Here is a 17,926-nt window from a genome sequence, read left to right as displayed (position 1 = left end):
TCGAATCCCGCGCTGTCTGGAAGGAGTTTGCATGTCCTCCCCATATCTGTATGGGTCTCCTCCAGGTGCTCCAACCCTTCAAAACATACCGGGGTTGTAGGACAATTGGGTGTAATTAGGCGGCACAGGCTCATAGCCTGGAAGGGCCTGTTACCATCTAAATTTAACATTTATATGTACATTCAAGAAGGCAAACACAATGTTAGCATTCAATTCAAGAATATAAAGGCAAGGATGTGTTGCTGAGGCTTTACCCGTCGTAGGTCCAACCACATTTGGAGTATTGTGAGCAGTTTTGGGCCCTGTATCTGAGGAAGGATGTACTGGTTTTGGAGAGGGTCCCAGAGGAAGTTTACGAGAATAATCTTGGAGATGAGAGGGTTAATGAGGAGCGTTTGAGGGCTCTGGGCCTACTCACTGGAGCTCAGAAGGGTGAGGGGAGAAGCTCATTGAAATGTGCTGGATATTGAAAGGGCTAGGTAGAGCACATGTGGAGAAGATGTTTCCAGTACTGGGGAGTCTTGGACCAGAGGGCATGGCCTCAAAATAAAAGGATGTCCCTTCAGAACAGAGATGAGGAGGAATTTCTTCAGCCAGAGGGGGGTGAATTTGAATTTCAAGTTATTGGGTAGATTTAAAGTGAAGGCTGACAGGCTCTTAATTAGTAAGGGAGTCAAAGGTTATGAGTTCAGAAGGAAAAATACATTTGAATGGTGGAGCAGACGGGATAGGCTAAATGCCCCATTCAGCTCCACTGCAAATTTTCTAATCATGTTCTCTGCATTGTCATCCAAATCACTACTCTAGATAAGGGTGCCAGGGAAACAGTAAAAATTTTCAAAAGACAGACAGATGGCTAGGAGGGGCTCAGAGGGATACGGACCAAGTCCAGTCAAATGGGATTACCGAGAATGCCAACATGGACTGTTCTATCCTGCGGCACACCACTGGTCACAGGTCTCCTACCTGAATATCACCCCTCCACGACTACCCTCTGCCTCTTTGAATTCAATGGGCCAGCTCACCTTGGATCCCTAATGATCTGACCTTTCAGACTCACCTGCCCAGTGGGACATTGTCAAAAGCCTTGCTGAAGTTCATAATACAATGTCCACTGTCCACTGCCCTGCCCTCAACAACCGTCTTCAAGAACCCATCAAAGCTGACCATCACTAATCAGTCCCTGTTGATCCTATCCCTCAGAATCCCCTCCAGCCACTGACGTCAGGCTCAGTGGCCTGTGGTCCACTAGTTTCTCCTGCCTGTCCTCCTTAATGAACAACACATCGCCCGCTCCCCCCCACCTGTGGTCCTGCAGGCACATGTCCCAGTTAACGGAGCAGCAATTGCCAACAGATGTTGAAGAAGAGACCAGTGCCTACTGCTGTGTGCGGAGAGCAAGTCTTGGGACAGTGGATAAACCCTGGTGGGTTAGTGCTGCGGATTCAGTCTCTGGGTTGATGCAAGTCCTGGAGTATTAACCCATCCCAGGGTTACAGCAGGGACAGTCACCACTGTGTGCTTGGACCTGCTAACAAAACCCTTCCACTGCCAGTTGATGGAGACTGCTCCACCCAGCCCGTGCACTGAGAGTGATGGAGCCACCAGTCCTGCTCCTACATGTTGAAGCTTATTGCACCTTTCTAGAATCTAGCTCCCTATCTGCTCCTCTATATCTCTGTTACAATTGGGAGTGTCTGTAATACAATAGGATCAGCATAAATGGGAATTCTGGAGTCAGTGTCATAAGCAAAGGCAATATTTCCATGCTGTAGAAGCTAGACCATCATTCAAGCTCACTGAAGAACGCCCAGTTAATACGACATCTTACATCGACCAACGGTAACATGTTTAGCATTCCTTCAAACAGCAGATACAATCATTACAGTTTATTCCTTCTGCCTGAGCGAGTGAAACCACCCATTACCATTAAAGGCCTGGATCATCTGACTGAGGGTCTCCAAGGAGATTCCACTGTAACCCTTAGCGAGAACGTTAATCCTGAGGGCGAGCAGCATCCGGCACCTCTCTGGAGTCAGGGGTTTGCCCACACCTGGGAGACACAGAACAACAGTTAGACGACAGGACCAAGAAATGCTGAAAGAATCTGCAGAAGAGTGAGATGAATGAGCCGTACCAGCCGAATGTGAGCGAACAAGGTTTTCTTGAAGTTCTCTGCATGGAGAAGAGAAAGATTACAGTTTGGAGGATGCTCTCTGAACTAAGTGCATTTAATTTATAACCAAAGAGTGGAAAATAATTGTTCCACCAAAAACAGACTTTATTCACAATAAATTATTCACAGAAGGAAAAAACATTCCTCATCTCTGCCCTCCCTTAGTTCCATAACCACACATTTGCATCACTGCCTCGTTAAATTCAGCGGCATTACCACCACCCACCTTGTCGCTTCTCCCCCCTCCTTCTGATCTTTGAAGGGCTTCCCCTCAGTCTCAGCGTCTCAGAGCCCGGGTTATGGGAGGACTCTAGTGGGTGGTCCTCGCGTTGGCTGCACCAAGCCTCAGGCGTTCCTCAGCACGTACTGATTAAGAACAGATTTTTTTTAAACCAAAAATAGACGCGATTGCTCATGAACCTTATCGGAGGGATTTTTTTTGTGTTTTATCAATAATGTTTTAATCTTGGACCTAATCCTTTAACAAGCTTTTTTTGGGGTGTCAGATGATATTAACGGGCTATTTTCTTCATCTGATCATTAAGTCATACCCTTATGGCACAAAGAGTGATCCTATGTAGATGGAAAGACCCTGTTCCACCCACTGGTACTCAGTGGTCATGTCATGTCTTGCCTTAGATCAGGTATTCCACGTTGTACACTAACATTAATTTTTATAAAATTTGGAGGTCTTTCATGGACTATTTTAATGCTCATTAAATCCATTTGCCTTCATCACTGAATGTATCTATTTATGTGCATGGATTTTCCTTCAGTCAGTAATGTTTTATAAATTCAGCAGATCTGTACTACCTTTAATTTTATGCCAAAACATCCCAAGATTTTTTTGGTAGGGGATTAAAGCTCTTCTCTTTGGTTTCTTTTTGTCATTCTGACAACTTTGTATGGGGAAGGGGCATATCGCTATTGTTTTATTTTTGGAAATGTACTTAAATTCTTCATATCTGGTAACCTTGTGTTCTCTACACAATGTGAGCTTGTTCCATAAAATTCAATAAAAAGATTGAAAAAGGAAAATAGACGTGATTTACCATATTTACAAAAGGAAACCTGTTCCAAGACTCTTCCCACCCCTAGTTTTGTATCCAAACGTTTCCATCACTGTATATTGTTACATTCATTTCTATTTACACCATTATCACCACTGTCGCTGTTGTTTGGTGAGCTTCCCCTGAGTGCTTGATAATTTGAGGACTCTAGACTGTGGTCCTTCCCCACAGTGCCCTCACGTTGGCTTCCCTCAACCTGGAATGTGCCAGTGTACTGCATTCCCACACTGACATTTCCCTGTGCTGAAAGACCAACTGGTTTTGGGCAGATCAAAGTGTATCTTTCACCATGTCTTCCAGCAGGTCTGGATCTCTGCATCATCGAGAACACCCTATAAATCAGAGTCCACAGTCACACTGCTGCTGGGTTTGAACCATGACAAGGATTCTTGCTTCTTTCCCCATGGACTCTGAGTGAAATTGCACTCTGCATATCTGTCTCTTCTCCACCGCAATCATCTTGAGGACGTGCATGGTGGATGATGCTCCAGTTGTACAGGAAAGATCCAACTGGGAGGGCTCCTCTCACTACCAACCAGGCCAAGTCCTGTTTGTTAGTGATCCCTGGTGATGAGGCGTTCCACCAGATGACCTGGAGGGTCTGCTCAGGGACCATCCCACGATGTCCATTGAGTCCTCATCTCTCAGTGTCTGCAGGATGCTGCATGCTGAACAATGGCTGATGGCCTTAAAAGGTGTTGGTCTCGAAAATCTTGTCCACGAAGGACAGGTGGTGCTGCAAAGTCCAGCAGACTGGGACATTGCACACCCAATGAAAAATAGACTACAAGATATTCCCAAAACTTGCAGGAAAGTTTGAAGTCTTTGCATGGCATGGTTAGCACAACACTATTTCAGTGCCAGTGACTAGGTTCAAATCCACCACTGTCTATAAGGAGCTTGTACACTTTCCCTGTGTCCACATTGGGTTTCTCCTGGTGTTTCGGTTTCCGCCCATGTCCTAAAGATGCATGTGGTCAGAAGGGTAATTGATCACATAGGTGTATTGGGCCATTGCAGTCTTATGGGCCAGAAGGGCCTGTTACCATGCTGTATCACTGAATTAAAAACAAAAATTCTTGATCCACACATGGGAACTGGGCCACTGGGGTGTGGGACACAGGGCAACTGCTCCAAGGGTTCCTAGTCTAGGGCAGGACTGGAGCATAGAAGCATAGATCCTGTTCCTCCACTCAATGAGGGAACACGGTCCTTATTTTATTATTAACTCCAACTGTCCTCTGCAGATCAGGGTCAATGAGGAGAGGTGTCCAGGGTAGGGAGGATATAAACCCATCAAGCAGCAAATGCCCAAAGCCGATCATCAACTGCTCTTCTCCTCCCAGCTTGACATTTATAAGAATCCCTCCACTTATTGGTTGCCCTGTGAGCTCGTACACAGGAAGCAAGGGATGATGTTCAATGCTCACCCACTGTCAGTGGAGACAGGTAGTGGGGAGGGCGACCCTGGGCTATGATGGTGATGAATGGGTCAGGAGAAGGTAGGAAGCCATGGGCAGGGGTCCAGTCGGGCCAGGAATTCTGAAGACAGGGCCCACAGTTTGAGGGGAAGCCAATGGTGGAGAGGCAAGGGGAAGAAATCCTGGGCAAAGAACTCGGAACAGAGACAGGGGTTGCATCAGTCACGCCGGAATTCAAGGCTGAGAAGGGCCACTTTTCTCCAAGCTCAGTGTATGCCTTGCCACCCTGCTGCCAGAGATTTTGGGGAGGGGGCATCATGTTGCAAGCAACATTGAGACTGTCAACAGATGTACCAGGCTAAAGTTGCTGTGGGTTACTGAAACATGAGGAAGTAGGTCTTGATAGACTACAGGGAGTTGACACCGTCAGTCCCTGAACTAGAAAGAATAACTTACTTGAGCTTATTATGTGGGATCACAGTCTGAGCAAATTTCCCAAACCCAGTTGTTATTCCATACACAACTGAAAGAGAAAGAAAAAGTGTAAAGATATTTTCACCTCGTGGCCTTGACTGCCAAGAACTATAAACGTAGATTTTGGGGATATGAGAGGGTTGAGAGAAAAATTATCACAAACATTGGTTAGGAATAAAATGAGGGACTTACTGAAGAACTGTGAAGAAGACGCACCAGCGTCTCAACTTCTTAGGAGCCTGAGGAGATTTGACATGTCATCGGGTATCTATCAAATATCCCCAGATGCACTACTGACTGCTTGTATCACAGATTGGTTTGGGAATTCGAGTGCCCAGGAGTGTGGAAGGCTGCAGCAGGTAGCAAACAGAGCCAGGTCCACCACATGCTCCCACCTCCCATCGATGTGATGAAGACAATCCCCATTGTAAAGGGCCCCCAACTGCACTGAGTCACAACCTCTTCTCGCTGGCACCTTCAGGGACTGAAGCCTGAAAACCATGTTCTGTCTGTCCAACAGCTATTAGGATCTTGAACGCAAATCAGGGACTGCCCCAACACCACAGAAGGACTGCCTGCATCCTTGCTGTCACTTTATTTCGCACAGGGATAACAGAATATTCTCTATTTTTTCCATTGTCTCTTTTTAATTCATTTTTAAGTATACTCTTGCAGTATTTTTACATTCAGCTGCTGTGAGTAAGGATTTCTGTGCATATGTACATGCCCCTATTTTAATGATTCACATTGTACACTTTCTGTGACCTGCCTTTCTTCTTCTTTCCACCCACCTTTATTTTCTTTCACAATGTTTTCCAGAAGTAATCTCGACTGTTTGATTTTCTCTTCAGCTTCTGCAGTGAGCTAGGGTGGAGGAAACTCTTGTCAGTAACTACGCGGTTATTTAAAACCAGTTCTCTGTGAGATATCATGAACACACTCACCTTGATCTTGTAAAGTCCTCTCCCAAGATGAACTAGTTCTTCAATTGTTAGATGATTTCCATCTAAATAAATATACTGAAAGATTGCATTTTCCTTTAGAATGTTTGTTTCGTGCTGAGCAAACCACAATTACTCCAGTGGCTCTCTTTCCTCATGGTTAATGCACAATCTCCAGTCAATTTTCAATGACATTTCTGCTCTGCTCAATACCTAGGCTTTCAAGCATTCATTAAAACGTGAAAAGGATGTCTTGTATGAGAATAGATTTGATAGCGGCATACAAAATTACGAGGGGCACAGAGAGAGTAAAAGCAAGCAGATTTTTTTTCCACTGAGGTCAGGTGCAGCAAGAACGAGAAGTCAAGGGTAAAAGATGAAATGTTTAAAGGGAACCTTCAGAGGGACATCTTCATGCAGAGAGTGGTGAGGGTGTGGAGGAAGCTGTCAGTTGAAGTGGTCAATGCAGGCTCGATTTTGACATTTAAGAAAAATTTGGATCAGTATATGGATGGGAGGGGTGTGGAGAGTTATGGTCCAGGTGCAGGTCAATGGAACAAGGCAGACTAGATGGGCTGAAGGGTCTGCTTCTGTGTTGTAGAGTATGGTTATTAAATTTTCTGATCATTTGCCAGGTTATCAAAAAGGTTCATTGAAGCATTAGGCCACAATTATGCAAAACCAGGGATGATTTCACATCTCAGGAGCCTACAATTCTGGAAAAATTATCTTCTGAAAATTTACTGGTGAAGAATCCAATGCAGGTAAGAGTGAGGAATGCTCTCCACTCCACCCCATTGTCTTCTTTCTGTTACCTCCTCCATATCTTTATCTTCCAAGTAGACAGGGAATTCGACCAGCTTACATCTGAACTGCCCAGTTCCAGTGGGAGATCAACCTGCAACATCTTCTCCTCCACAGACTGAGTGTTTCCAGTATTTTTGATTTTTAATTCATCTGCCAAGCTTCCTCCCCCGGGAAACTTGGATTATCCCTCCTCCCATTCATCCTTCTGCATTTGCAAGTGACGAGCCTTCACCACCCTCTCATTCTCATACCTCGCTGGCATAACCCCCTTGAAAATATCTACTCTCATGGCCACCACCCTGCTGGAAATTCCTTTCGTACTCTCCTTCCTTCATTCCTGCAACTTAATTTTAAAATTTAGAAGTACGGCATGGTACCAGGCCCTTTTGGCTCATGAGCCCGTTGCTGCCCAATTACACCCAATTGACCTACAATCCCCGGTACGCTTTTGAATAGTGAGAGGAAACTAGAGCACCCGGAGGAAACCCACACAGACATGGGGAGAACGTACACCCTCCTTACAAACAGCACTGGATTCAAACGCCGGTCATTGGTGCTGTAACAGCGTTGCACTAACCACTGCACCAACCATGCAACCAATTTAAAATGTCTTTAATTTCTGTTTTTGGTCAGTTTAAAAGGACATCAACCTGAAAGGTTAACTTCTCTCTCTCCACACTTTCTCCAGACTATTCCCAACAGTTACTGATTTTATTTCAGATTGAAGGGAGGGAGGGAAAACATTGATATTACAGAGCACATCTGGATCAAGTTGGCACACATTATGACAGACAAATCCTCAGGTCCAGAAGGATTCTATAGCACGGAGGAGGTTGTTGGAGCTCTGAATTCTTCAGCTGAAATACCAGAGGATAGCTTTGTTCAAAATGGGCAGCAGGAAGGTGCCTGAAGACTGCAGGGCAGGGAGCTGGGAATTGTTGGAGAAGATCCTGAAGGACAAGATTTCAGCTCATGTGGAAAGGTGGGAACTGGTGAGTCCACATTATTTAGAGCCAGGACATCATGTTCCACAAATACAATCGACTATTTTTGAGGTACCAAAGAAAACTGACAAAGGCAGGGGGGGTAGATGTGGTTGATATGGACTTGAGTAAGGCTTTTGACAGGGTCAGGGTTGGCATGGTAGGGAGCAAGGCGTATTGGTGAACTGAATCAAAAGTGGATTTGGAATAGGAGGTTGACGTCACTGTGGATGGGTGTTTCGGACTGGAAGTTAGGAGTCTCTTCTCCAAGCATCCAACTGCCTTTAGGAACCTCAATCAGACCATAAGACATAGGACTGGAATCGGGCCATTCTGCCCATCTAGACTGCATTCCATATTTACTATTCTCATTAACTCCATTCTCCTGCCTTCTCCAGGTATTCTTTCATTTTCTTCCTAATAAAGATCTTTATAAGACTATAAGACACGGATGGTGTAGTAGTTAGCACAACGCTGTTACACTGCCAGCAATCAGGACCAGGGTTCGAATCCCGCACTATCTGTGAGGAGTTTGAATGTTCTCCCTGTGTCTGCGTGGGTTTTCTCTAGGGGCTCCAGTTTCATCCCATTGTTCGAAACATACCAGGGGTTGTAGGTCAATTCAGTGTAATTAGGCTTTACTGTACTGAAAGTTAAAAAAAACATAAAAGCAGAATCTTGTCAAGATCCAATGCTTTGACCAACTTGGCTCTCTCCTAAAATCCCACCAAGTGTTTCCATCATATTTTATTCCTAAATTCTTATGCCCCCTCACATTCTTTCAAGGATGTCCACACTAGAGCTCTCCTTGGCTGCACCTTGACTGGGTGCTAAAAGTCCGATTGTCTAGGTACTTGCTATTTACCAAACCAGTGTCTCACACGTCCAAAAAGCCACTAGACTTCGAACGTAAAGTTCTTGTAAATGCTGTTCAATTTTGAAAAAGACAAAAGCAATAAAGTCCAGATTTACCTGGTCTGGTTCCCGGTAGATGGAGGGGCTGGGTGAGCAGCTGGTTAAGGGATTTCATTCTGTTTAAGATTTGTGTTTGCAGTCCAAAGATCTGCAAATATTTACTCCACTGTGAACTGAGCAAGATCAGAGCAACCTCTTCTCAGATGAAGTGTGCCTGCTGCGATTCAAAGGTGAATGGCTCTGATCAATAGAGCTACCTCAGCCAAAGTCCCTCTGGCTTTGTGAGGGTCCTGATAGGACTGTTACCACAAAGTCTACTTGTGCCCAGGTGACTCCAGAAAAAGTCATTTAAAAAATTACTCGACTTTCGGACAGATTGACCCAAACTCAAGGTCACCTGACCTCAAGCCCACAAGTGAATGACCAGAGTGCAACCCATCTGCCCCAAATCCAGACTATCCCTGCCTGCTTCCAGACTCAGTCTGCCCCAAACTCATCCGCCTACTCCCAGACCCAGTCTGTCTCCAAACCCACCCTGCCCCCTGTGGGGCTCCTAGTCCCAGTATGCCCCTGCCTGCCCCAGACCCAGTCTACTCCCAGACCCAGTCTGCCCCCAAATCCAACCTGTCCCCACCCACTCCCAGACCTAGTCTGGCCCCAAACCCACCTGCCCAAAGACTCAGACCTCCCAGATGCACACCCCCAAATCCAGACCCCATCTGCCCAAAGATCCTGAACCCCCAGAACCTTCATCTGTCCCCAAACCCAGACCCCCGCCTCTCAGATGCAGACCCCCAGAACACAGGCCCCATCTGCCCCGACTCAGGTCCCCTAGACTGACATTTCCCAGATCCAGACCACCCAAACGCAGATCCCCACTTCCCAAACGCAGATCCCCACCCATACACAACCATCCAGACCCCGGCCGCCGCCAGTCGCAACCCTCTGGCAGCAGGCTCCTGGCCTCTTGAATGAAGGATACCGCTGCCCCACGGCCGGTGACCACTGGCTGAAGTCCGAGGGCACATCACCGGCCAGCACTGTGAAAGAGATACAGGGACAGTGAGCGGCGGCGCGACCACGAGCCGACCCATCCGACCACGCGGCCCGATGCCTTACCCACTTCCACGAACTCGTCGTTCTCCAACACGTCGCGCAAGGCGTCGTCGGGATCCAGAAGAGCGAGCCCCTGGCACCGCCGCACCGCGAACTCGGCATCGCGTAGCCGCCCGCAGCCGGGCGTGGTACTGCTGTACCGGCAAAGCGCCTCCCGGCCCAACCAGCCCACCGTGGCGTCTCCGACCCGGCTCGGCACCACCAGCCACTCGCCGCGCACTCGCACCGTGTAGCGGGGCATGGCTGCGTCCTGCGCGGAACCCAGCTCGGCTGCTCCCGGTACCACGGCTCTACTACCACACCCACAACCACACATCCACCCCCTCCTACACACGTCCTCCCACCCACACACCCCACTACAACACACCCCATACAAACACCCCTCCTACAAAACCCTCCTACACACATCCCCCGTACTCACACCTACACACCTCACTCCAACTCACCCTGTACACACACCCACCAACCGACACACACCCCTCCTCCGCACCTCACTCCAACACACCCTCTTCTACACACCTCACTCCAACACACCCCCTCACACACAACCCCCTACACACACCCATCTACACACCCACCTCCTCCTACACCCACTTCCTACACACATCCCCTCCTACACACACCCACCTCCTACACACACCCTCCTACACACCTCACCCCAACACCCCACAAACCCCTCCTACACCAACCTCCTCCAACACACACCACCTGGTAAACACCTCCTACACAACCCTCCTACATACACACTGACCTACACACCACCCTACACATCTCACCCCCGAGCAAAACCCTACACACACCCCCTCCGACACACACCCCCTCCGACACACACCCCCTCCGACACACACCCCCTCCGACACACACCCCCTCCGACACACACCCCCTCCGACACTCACCCCCTCCGACACACACCCCCTCTGACACACCCCCTCCGACTCACACCCCCTCCTATACACACACCCCCTCCTACACACACCCCCTCCTACACACACCCCCTCCTACACACACCCTCTTACACATCCCATACACACCCTACACACTTCACTCCACACAACCTCTACACACAGTCATACTCACTTCCCTCATACACACTCTCCTATACACAATTTCCTACACAACTCACTCCAACACACCCCTTACACAACTTACACCAACACAACCCCTGACACGCACCGCTCCTACTCACAGTCCCTCCTTCACACACCTCTCCTAAACACACCCCCTGTACACCCATCTCCTACACATTTCACTACAACTCACCAACTGACACACACCCCTCCTACGCACAACCCCATAAGCACACCCCCTCCCGCACACGTCACTCCAACTCATCCCCTACACACACCCGAATACACATCCCCCTCCTGAACAACTCACTCCAACACACCCCCTACACACACCCCTCCTACGCACACCCCCTCCAACACAAACCCCCTACATCTCAGGCACCCTCCTACACACACCCTCCTACACACCCACTACTACACAGCCCCTCCTACACACCTCACTCCCACACACCCCACTCCAACACACCCCTACACACACCCCACCTATGCACGCCCCTCCTACACACACTCATACACACACTCTCTGACACACACATACTCCTTCACACACATACTCCAACACACCAATACACACCTTAATCCAACACACCCCAAACACACTCCTCCTACAAAACCCCTCCTACACCCACCTCCACCTACACCCATCACATCCTACACACATCCCCTCCTACACACAAACCCCTCCTACACACCTCACTCCAACACACCCCCTGGGAACACCCTATCCACCCTCTCCTACCCACCCATACTCCAACCCACCCATACTCCAATCCACCCATACTCCAACCCACCCATACTCCAACCCACCCATACTCCAACCCACCCATACTCCAACACACTTCAAACCAAAACACCCCCTACACATGTCAACACACACAACTACAAACACCCATTACACACACCTTCCAACACAACTCACTAACAGACCCCGTATACACATCCCTCCTACACACCTCACTCCAACACACCCCGACCCACACTCCTCCTACACACCTCACTCCAACACAACACCTAAACACACACCCCACCTGCCTACACTGCTCCTGGACACCCCCTCCTACACACACCCTTCCTAACCCTCCCCCTACACACACACACCCCTACACATCCCTGACACATCCCTTCCTAACACATACCCCTCCTACACACACCCGACACAACCCTCCTACACATACCCCAGCCACACACCCCTCCTAACCCACCTCCTAATGCACACACACATTATGGTGGGGGAGTCCAGAACCCGGGACCATGGTTCGAGAATAATAGGCAAACCATTTAGAACAGAGATGAGGAGGAATTTTTTAACCCAGAGGTTGGTGAATCTATGGAATTCATTGCCACAGAGAGCAGTAGAGGCAGGTTCATTGAATATATTTAAGAGGGAATTAGATATATTTCTTCAGTATAAGGGAATTAGGGTTTACGGAGAGAAGGCGGGGACGGGGTACTGAACTTTAAGATCAGCCATGATCTCACTGAATGGCGGAGCATTTCAAAGGGCCGAATGACCTACTCCTGCTCCTATCTTCTATGTTTCTATGTTACACACCCGTCTTACACACCCCCTACATACAACCCCTACACAACCCTCCAAACCACCACTACACACCCTACACACACTCTCTTTCACACATACTCCTACACACTTCATTCCAGCACACCCCCTCACACAACCTACACACCTTAATCCAACACACCCCAAACACACACCACTCCTACAAGCCCCTCCTACACCCACCTCCGCCTACACACATCCCATCTACACACAAACCCTTCCTACACAGCCCCCTACACAACTCACTCAAACACACCCACTACATACATGGCACCTATGCATATCGCACCAACACACACCCGCACCTACACACACATACTCCAACACACTTCAAACCTACACATGCCAACACACACCACTACAAACACCCAAAACACACCCACTACACACACCTTCTAACACAATTCACTCTAACAGACCCCCTTCACACACTCTGTCCTACTCTCCTCACTCCAACACACCCCCTACACACACCCTTCCTAACCCACCCCTACCCACCCCCTCTTACACACCTTCCTAACGCATTCCGTACACACACCTTCTAACACACTCCCAACACCCCTCCTACACACACCTCGACTAACACACCCCCTATACACAACCTACATACACCCCTCCTGCACACACCCACCACACAACCCTTCCTAACACACCCCCTCCTACACACACACCTACACACCCCTCCAATTCATACCCCAGCCACACACCCCTCCTAAAACATACATCCCTACACAGCCCTCTTACCTCCGACATACACCCTCCTATACAGCGATATCAGCCCACTGGCGGTAGTCAATGTGGCAGGCACCAAAAGATTTCTTTAGGCAGTCCTTGTACCTCTTCTTTGGTGCACGTCTGTCACGGTGGCCAGTGGAGAGCTCGCCATATAACACGATCTTGGGAAGGCGATGGTCCTCCATTCTGGAGACGTGACCCACCCAGCGCAGCTGGATCTTCAGCAGCATGGACTCGATGCTGTCGGCCTCTGCCATCTCGAGTACTTCGATGTTAGGGATGAAGTCGCTCCAATGAATTTTGAGGATGGAGCGGAGACAACGCTGGTGGAAGCGTTCTAGGAGCCGTAGGTGATGCCAGTAGAGGACCCATGATTCGGAGCTGAACAGGAGTGTGGGTATGACAACGGCTCTGTATACGCTAATCTTTGTGAGGTATTTCAGTTAGTTGTTTTTCCAGACTCTTTTGTGTAGTCTTCCAAAGGCGCTATTTGCCTTGTAGAGTCTGTTGTCTATCTCATTGTCGATCCTTGCATCTGATAAACCCACCCCTACACACCCCTCCTAAAACACACCCCTGACACACACCTATACACCCCCTTCTAACACACCTTCCCTACACACCCCCTACACATCCCTCATAACACACCCCCTCCTACACACACCGCAACACCCCTCATAACAAACCTTATACACACCCCTCCTATACACACCCCTTCCAACACTCCCCTCAACACACACCCCCTCCTACATGCACTCCAACACACACCTCTTCCTACATATACCAATCCTATACACACCCCTCCTACACACACCCCAGCACACACTCACCCTCCTAGATTCACCCCAACACACACCCCCTCCAACACACCGCCTCCTATATTTACCAATCTTACACACATCCCTCCTACACACACCAACACACTTTCCCTCCTACATACACCCCAACACACTCCCTCCAACACACCCCCTCCTATATATATACCAATCCTACACACTCCTCTCCTACACACACCCCAGCACACACTCCTCCTACACACACACCAATCCTACACACCCCAACACAGCCTCTATACAAACCAATGCTACACACTCCCTCCTACACATGCACCCTCCCACGCATCCCACTTACACACACCTTCTCCAATACACACCCCCTTCTACAAACACACCCCTACACATCCCTCCTAACACCCCTTGTAAACACAACCCCTACATACACCCTCCTAACACACACACACCCTCCTACACACACCCCCAACACCCCTGCTAACACACCCCTCCTATATACTCCCCCTCCTATGCACACCCCAACACATCCACCTCCTACACACACACACACCAATGCTACACATCACAACACACCCCCAAACACAAACCAATGCAACACACACCCTCCAAACACCCTCTGCTACACACCCCCTCCAAACACTCTCTCCTACACACCCCCTCCTATACATGCACCCTCCTTCACACACCACCTACACACACCTCCTCCAACACAATCCCTTGCACACTCATGTTCCTACACACTGCACTTACACATACCCTCTCCTACACAAATAAACACACGCCCCTCCTGCACACGCCCCTCCTGCACACGCCCCTCCTGCACACGCCCCTCCTGCACACGCCCCTCCTGCACACGCCCCTCCTGCACACGCCCCTGCTGCACACGCCCCTCCTGCACACGCCCCTCCTGCACCCCCTACACACACCAATGCTACACACCCCCTCCTACACATGCACCCTCCCACACACTCCCATCTACACACTCACGTTCTGACACACCCACCTAAACATACACCTCCTACACACATCGATCCTACACACCTCAACACACCCCTTAAACACACCAATGTGACACACCTCCTCTGACACACCCCACCTACACACACCTCCTCCAACACACACCTCCTCCTACACATCCCTCATACACACAAATCAACACACACCCCTCCTACACACACACCAGTCCTACACCCCCAACACACCCCCTACACACACCAATGCTACACAGCCCCACCTACACATGCACACTCTCCTACACACACCCCCACATACACACTCAGGTTCCTACACACCCACCTAAACATACCCCCACACTCACCCCCTCCTACATACATCCCTTCTACACACACCTCTCTACACATCCTCCTATGCCTATCCTTCCTACACATCCTTCCTCCCCTACCCCATCACTCAGCCCCACTCCCACCGGCCCTACTCCGCATCCTACTTATTACACATCTCTCCTCCCCTACCCCTCCTCCCACCACCCCACCTCCCACAACTTGCCACTCCTACACATGCCACCTCCCACTATGCCTCTTCTCCCCATCCTAATCTCTCTCTCCCGTGCCCACTTCTTCTCCACTCTCTTCCCATCTCATAGTTCCTACCCACTCCTTTCCCCTCCCTCCACTCTTCCCCTCTTCATCATCTTCCCCTCCCCATGTCTCTCCTGCCATCCTCATCTGTCCACCCTTCCCAATCTCTGTGACAGCGGTATATACTCCATCTGTGCCCACACCTCCTCCCTCACTTGTGAATCTGCAGGAGTCATCTACTGGATCCAGCGTGGCTGTTGTCGGAGAGACTGAACGCAGACTGGGAGATTGTTCTTTTGACCACCTTGGCTCTGTCTGCTGCAATAGTGTGGATCTCCCAATGGCCACTCATTTCCATTCCCTATCCCATTCCCTTGCTCACATGTTTGTCCATGGTCTCATGCACTACCAGATTGAGATCACCCAGAATGAGAGGAACAACACCTTGTGTTCCGACTGGGAACCCTCCAAGCGGATGGCATTAATGTCAAATTCTCTTGCTTTCATTAAACTCCCTCCACTCTGTGGCCTTCCCTGGTTTCCATTAGAATCGTCCCACAGCCCTCCAATCTTTCCCCCATCTCCTGTCCTCTAGATCGGTCTCACTGTCTCTCTCTTCCCTTTTCTGTCTTTCTCCTTTCACAGAGCTACAATCATTTCTCACCTTTCCTAACATCATATCCAATTTACACTTTGTCTGTGGATCTTGATTCCCCTTCCCATTCTCCCCTCCCCACCAATTCCCCCCCCCACCCCCAAACCCTTGAATACAAACACTTGTCTCTCTTTTGTGTATATGCCCTCAGGCAGGGCTCAGGCCCAATACATCAGTGATAGATCTTTACCGGCTATGGATGCTGCCAGACTGTCATAGATTTTACAACTCACAGAGTCTACAGACTTTTGTGTTTCACTCCACCATCCCCGCTTCCTTCTCCCTCTCCCACTTCCCCTCTCCCTTCCCTCTCCCCATCCCTCTCCCCTTCCCTTCCCCCTTCCCCCTTCTCCTCCCCTCTCCCTCCACCTCTCCCTCTCTCAACCCCACCCCCTCCTCCTCTCCCCTTCCCCCTCCCTCTCCCAAACACCCCCTCCACCCTCCCTTCCTCCAACCTCTCCTCCTCCCCACTCCCCCACCCTTCCACTCCCCCTACACTGTCCCCACCCCTCCCTCCCTTTCCTCCATTTTCCTTTTCCCCTTCATCCTCTTCCACTCCCTCCTCCTCCACCTCCCCTCATCCCCTCACACCCCTATCTTTCTTGCCCTCCTCTCATCCCTCCTCCTCCCCTCTCTCACCTCTCCCTCCTCCTCACCTCTCCCTCCTCCTCACCTTACCCTCCTCCTCACCTTACCCTCCTCCTCACCTTACCCTCCTCCTCCCCACTGCCCTTCCCTCTATACTTTACCTCCTCCCCTCTCCTTCCCTCTCCTCAGACTCCTCCTTCTCCTCCTCACACCCCCATTCTCCTTGCCCATCCCCTCCCCTCTCTTCCTACTTCCCCTCCTTTCTCTCTCTGCCTCTTCCCCTCTCATTGCCTCTTCCCCTCTCATTGCCTCTTCCCCTCTCCTCCATTTCCACTCTACCATGATCACATTCACCTGCCCCCCCCCCCCACACGAACCCCTTCTCTACACACGGACCCCTCACTCCCAGAAGGTCCTCTCCCCATGTCAGATTTTAGGAAATAAAAAGGAAAGAATCCATTTGTACAATTTGTACACTCTCAGCTAGCCATACCCTCCCTTCCCCATCCTTCCACCTTCCGCCATCAGTTTTTCACCCCTCTAAATGCCAATACCTCCCACCCTGCCTCCTCTTGCCTTCCCCCACACTCCAAAGTGGTATTGATTCAGACCATCATTCCAGAAAAAAGTTTTGTGATAACCTTGTCTTTGATCACCAAATGCAGACATCGATGTGTCTCTCTCTGTCCATGCATGGCAGTTGATGCGAGTCCCTGGGACAAGCTTTCTGACCTCACATGCCCAAGTCTAGCCCTTGGACCTTGCAGGAGCACCTGATCATGTTGCTCCTTAATCAGCATGACTGCTCTCTCAATAATTCAAACCAATTAATTTATAGAAAACATTGCAATTTTAGTGATGATTCATTAATTTTCAATTACCTTAAAATGATCCAAAAGTTTTGATTTGTTGACTCCACAGTTAATTCCCCCAATACATGGACCAAAATAGACAAATTTTCTGACCGTATAAATTATTTCATACAGACAACATCAATGCAAAAGTAAACAGGCTAGTTCTCCGCACTGCTCTTGCAGGGCGACACAGTTAGCAAAGCAGTTAATGTAACAGCGCCAGCAATCGGAGCACAG

General features: G+C 49.5%; 1 protein-coding gene across 4 annotated transcripts in view; it reads right to left on the bottom strand.

Annotated features, from left to right (window-relative positions):
• The window catches only part of hal (histidine ammonia-lyase), a 171,330-nt gene extending 160,961 nt beyond the window's left edge, over positions 1-10,369 (bottom strand). For 2 of the 4 annotated variants that reach the window (XM_069909064.1, XM_069909065.1), the window contains exons 1-8: positions 9,907-10,214; positions 9,770-9,827; positions 8,845-8,872; positions 6,086-6,160; positions 5,933-6,005; positions 5,124-5,190; positions 2,138-2,175; positions 1,928-2,053 (exon numbers count right to left, since the gene is read on the bottom strand). In XM_069909064.1, coding sequence (XP_069765165.1) covers positions 1,928-2,053; positions 2,138-2,175; positions 5,124-5,190; positions 5,933-6,005; positions 6,086-6,160; positions 8,845-8,872; positions 9,770-9,827; positions 9,907-10,144 — 703 coding nt within the window. In that variant the 5' untranslated portion in view covers positions 10,145-10,214. Of the gene's footprint in view, positions 1-1,927; positions 2,054-2,137; positions 2,176-5,123; positions 5,191-5,932; positions 6,006-6,085; positions 6,161-8,844; positions 8,873-9,769; positions 9,828-9,906; positions 10,215-10,349 lie in introns of those variants that run through there. The other 2 variants (XM_069909066.1, XM_069909067.1) reach the window with 2 other exon arrangements.
• Positions 10,370-17,926: the final 7,557 nt, after the last annotated feature.

The sequence above is a fragment of the Narcine bancroftii genome, chromosome 13, assembly GCF_036971445.1.
Source record: "Narcine bancroftii isolate sNarBan1 chromosome 13, sNarBan1.hap1, whole genome shotgun sequence".
NCBI classification, from domain to species: Eukaryota; Metazoa; Chordata; class Chondrichthyes; order Torpediniformes; family Narcinidae; genus Narcine; species Narcine bancroftii.
The sequence above is the reverse complement of the archived record's forward strand: the minus strand, read 5'-3'. Positions and strand labels throughout refer to the sequence as shown.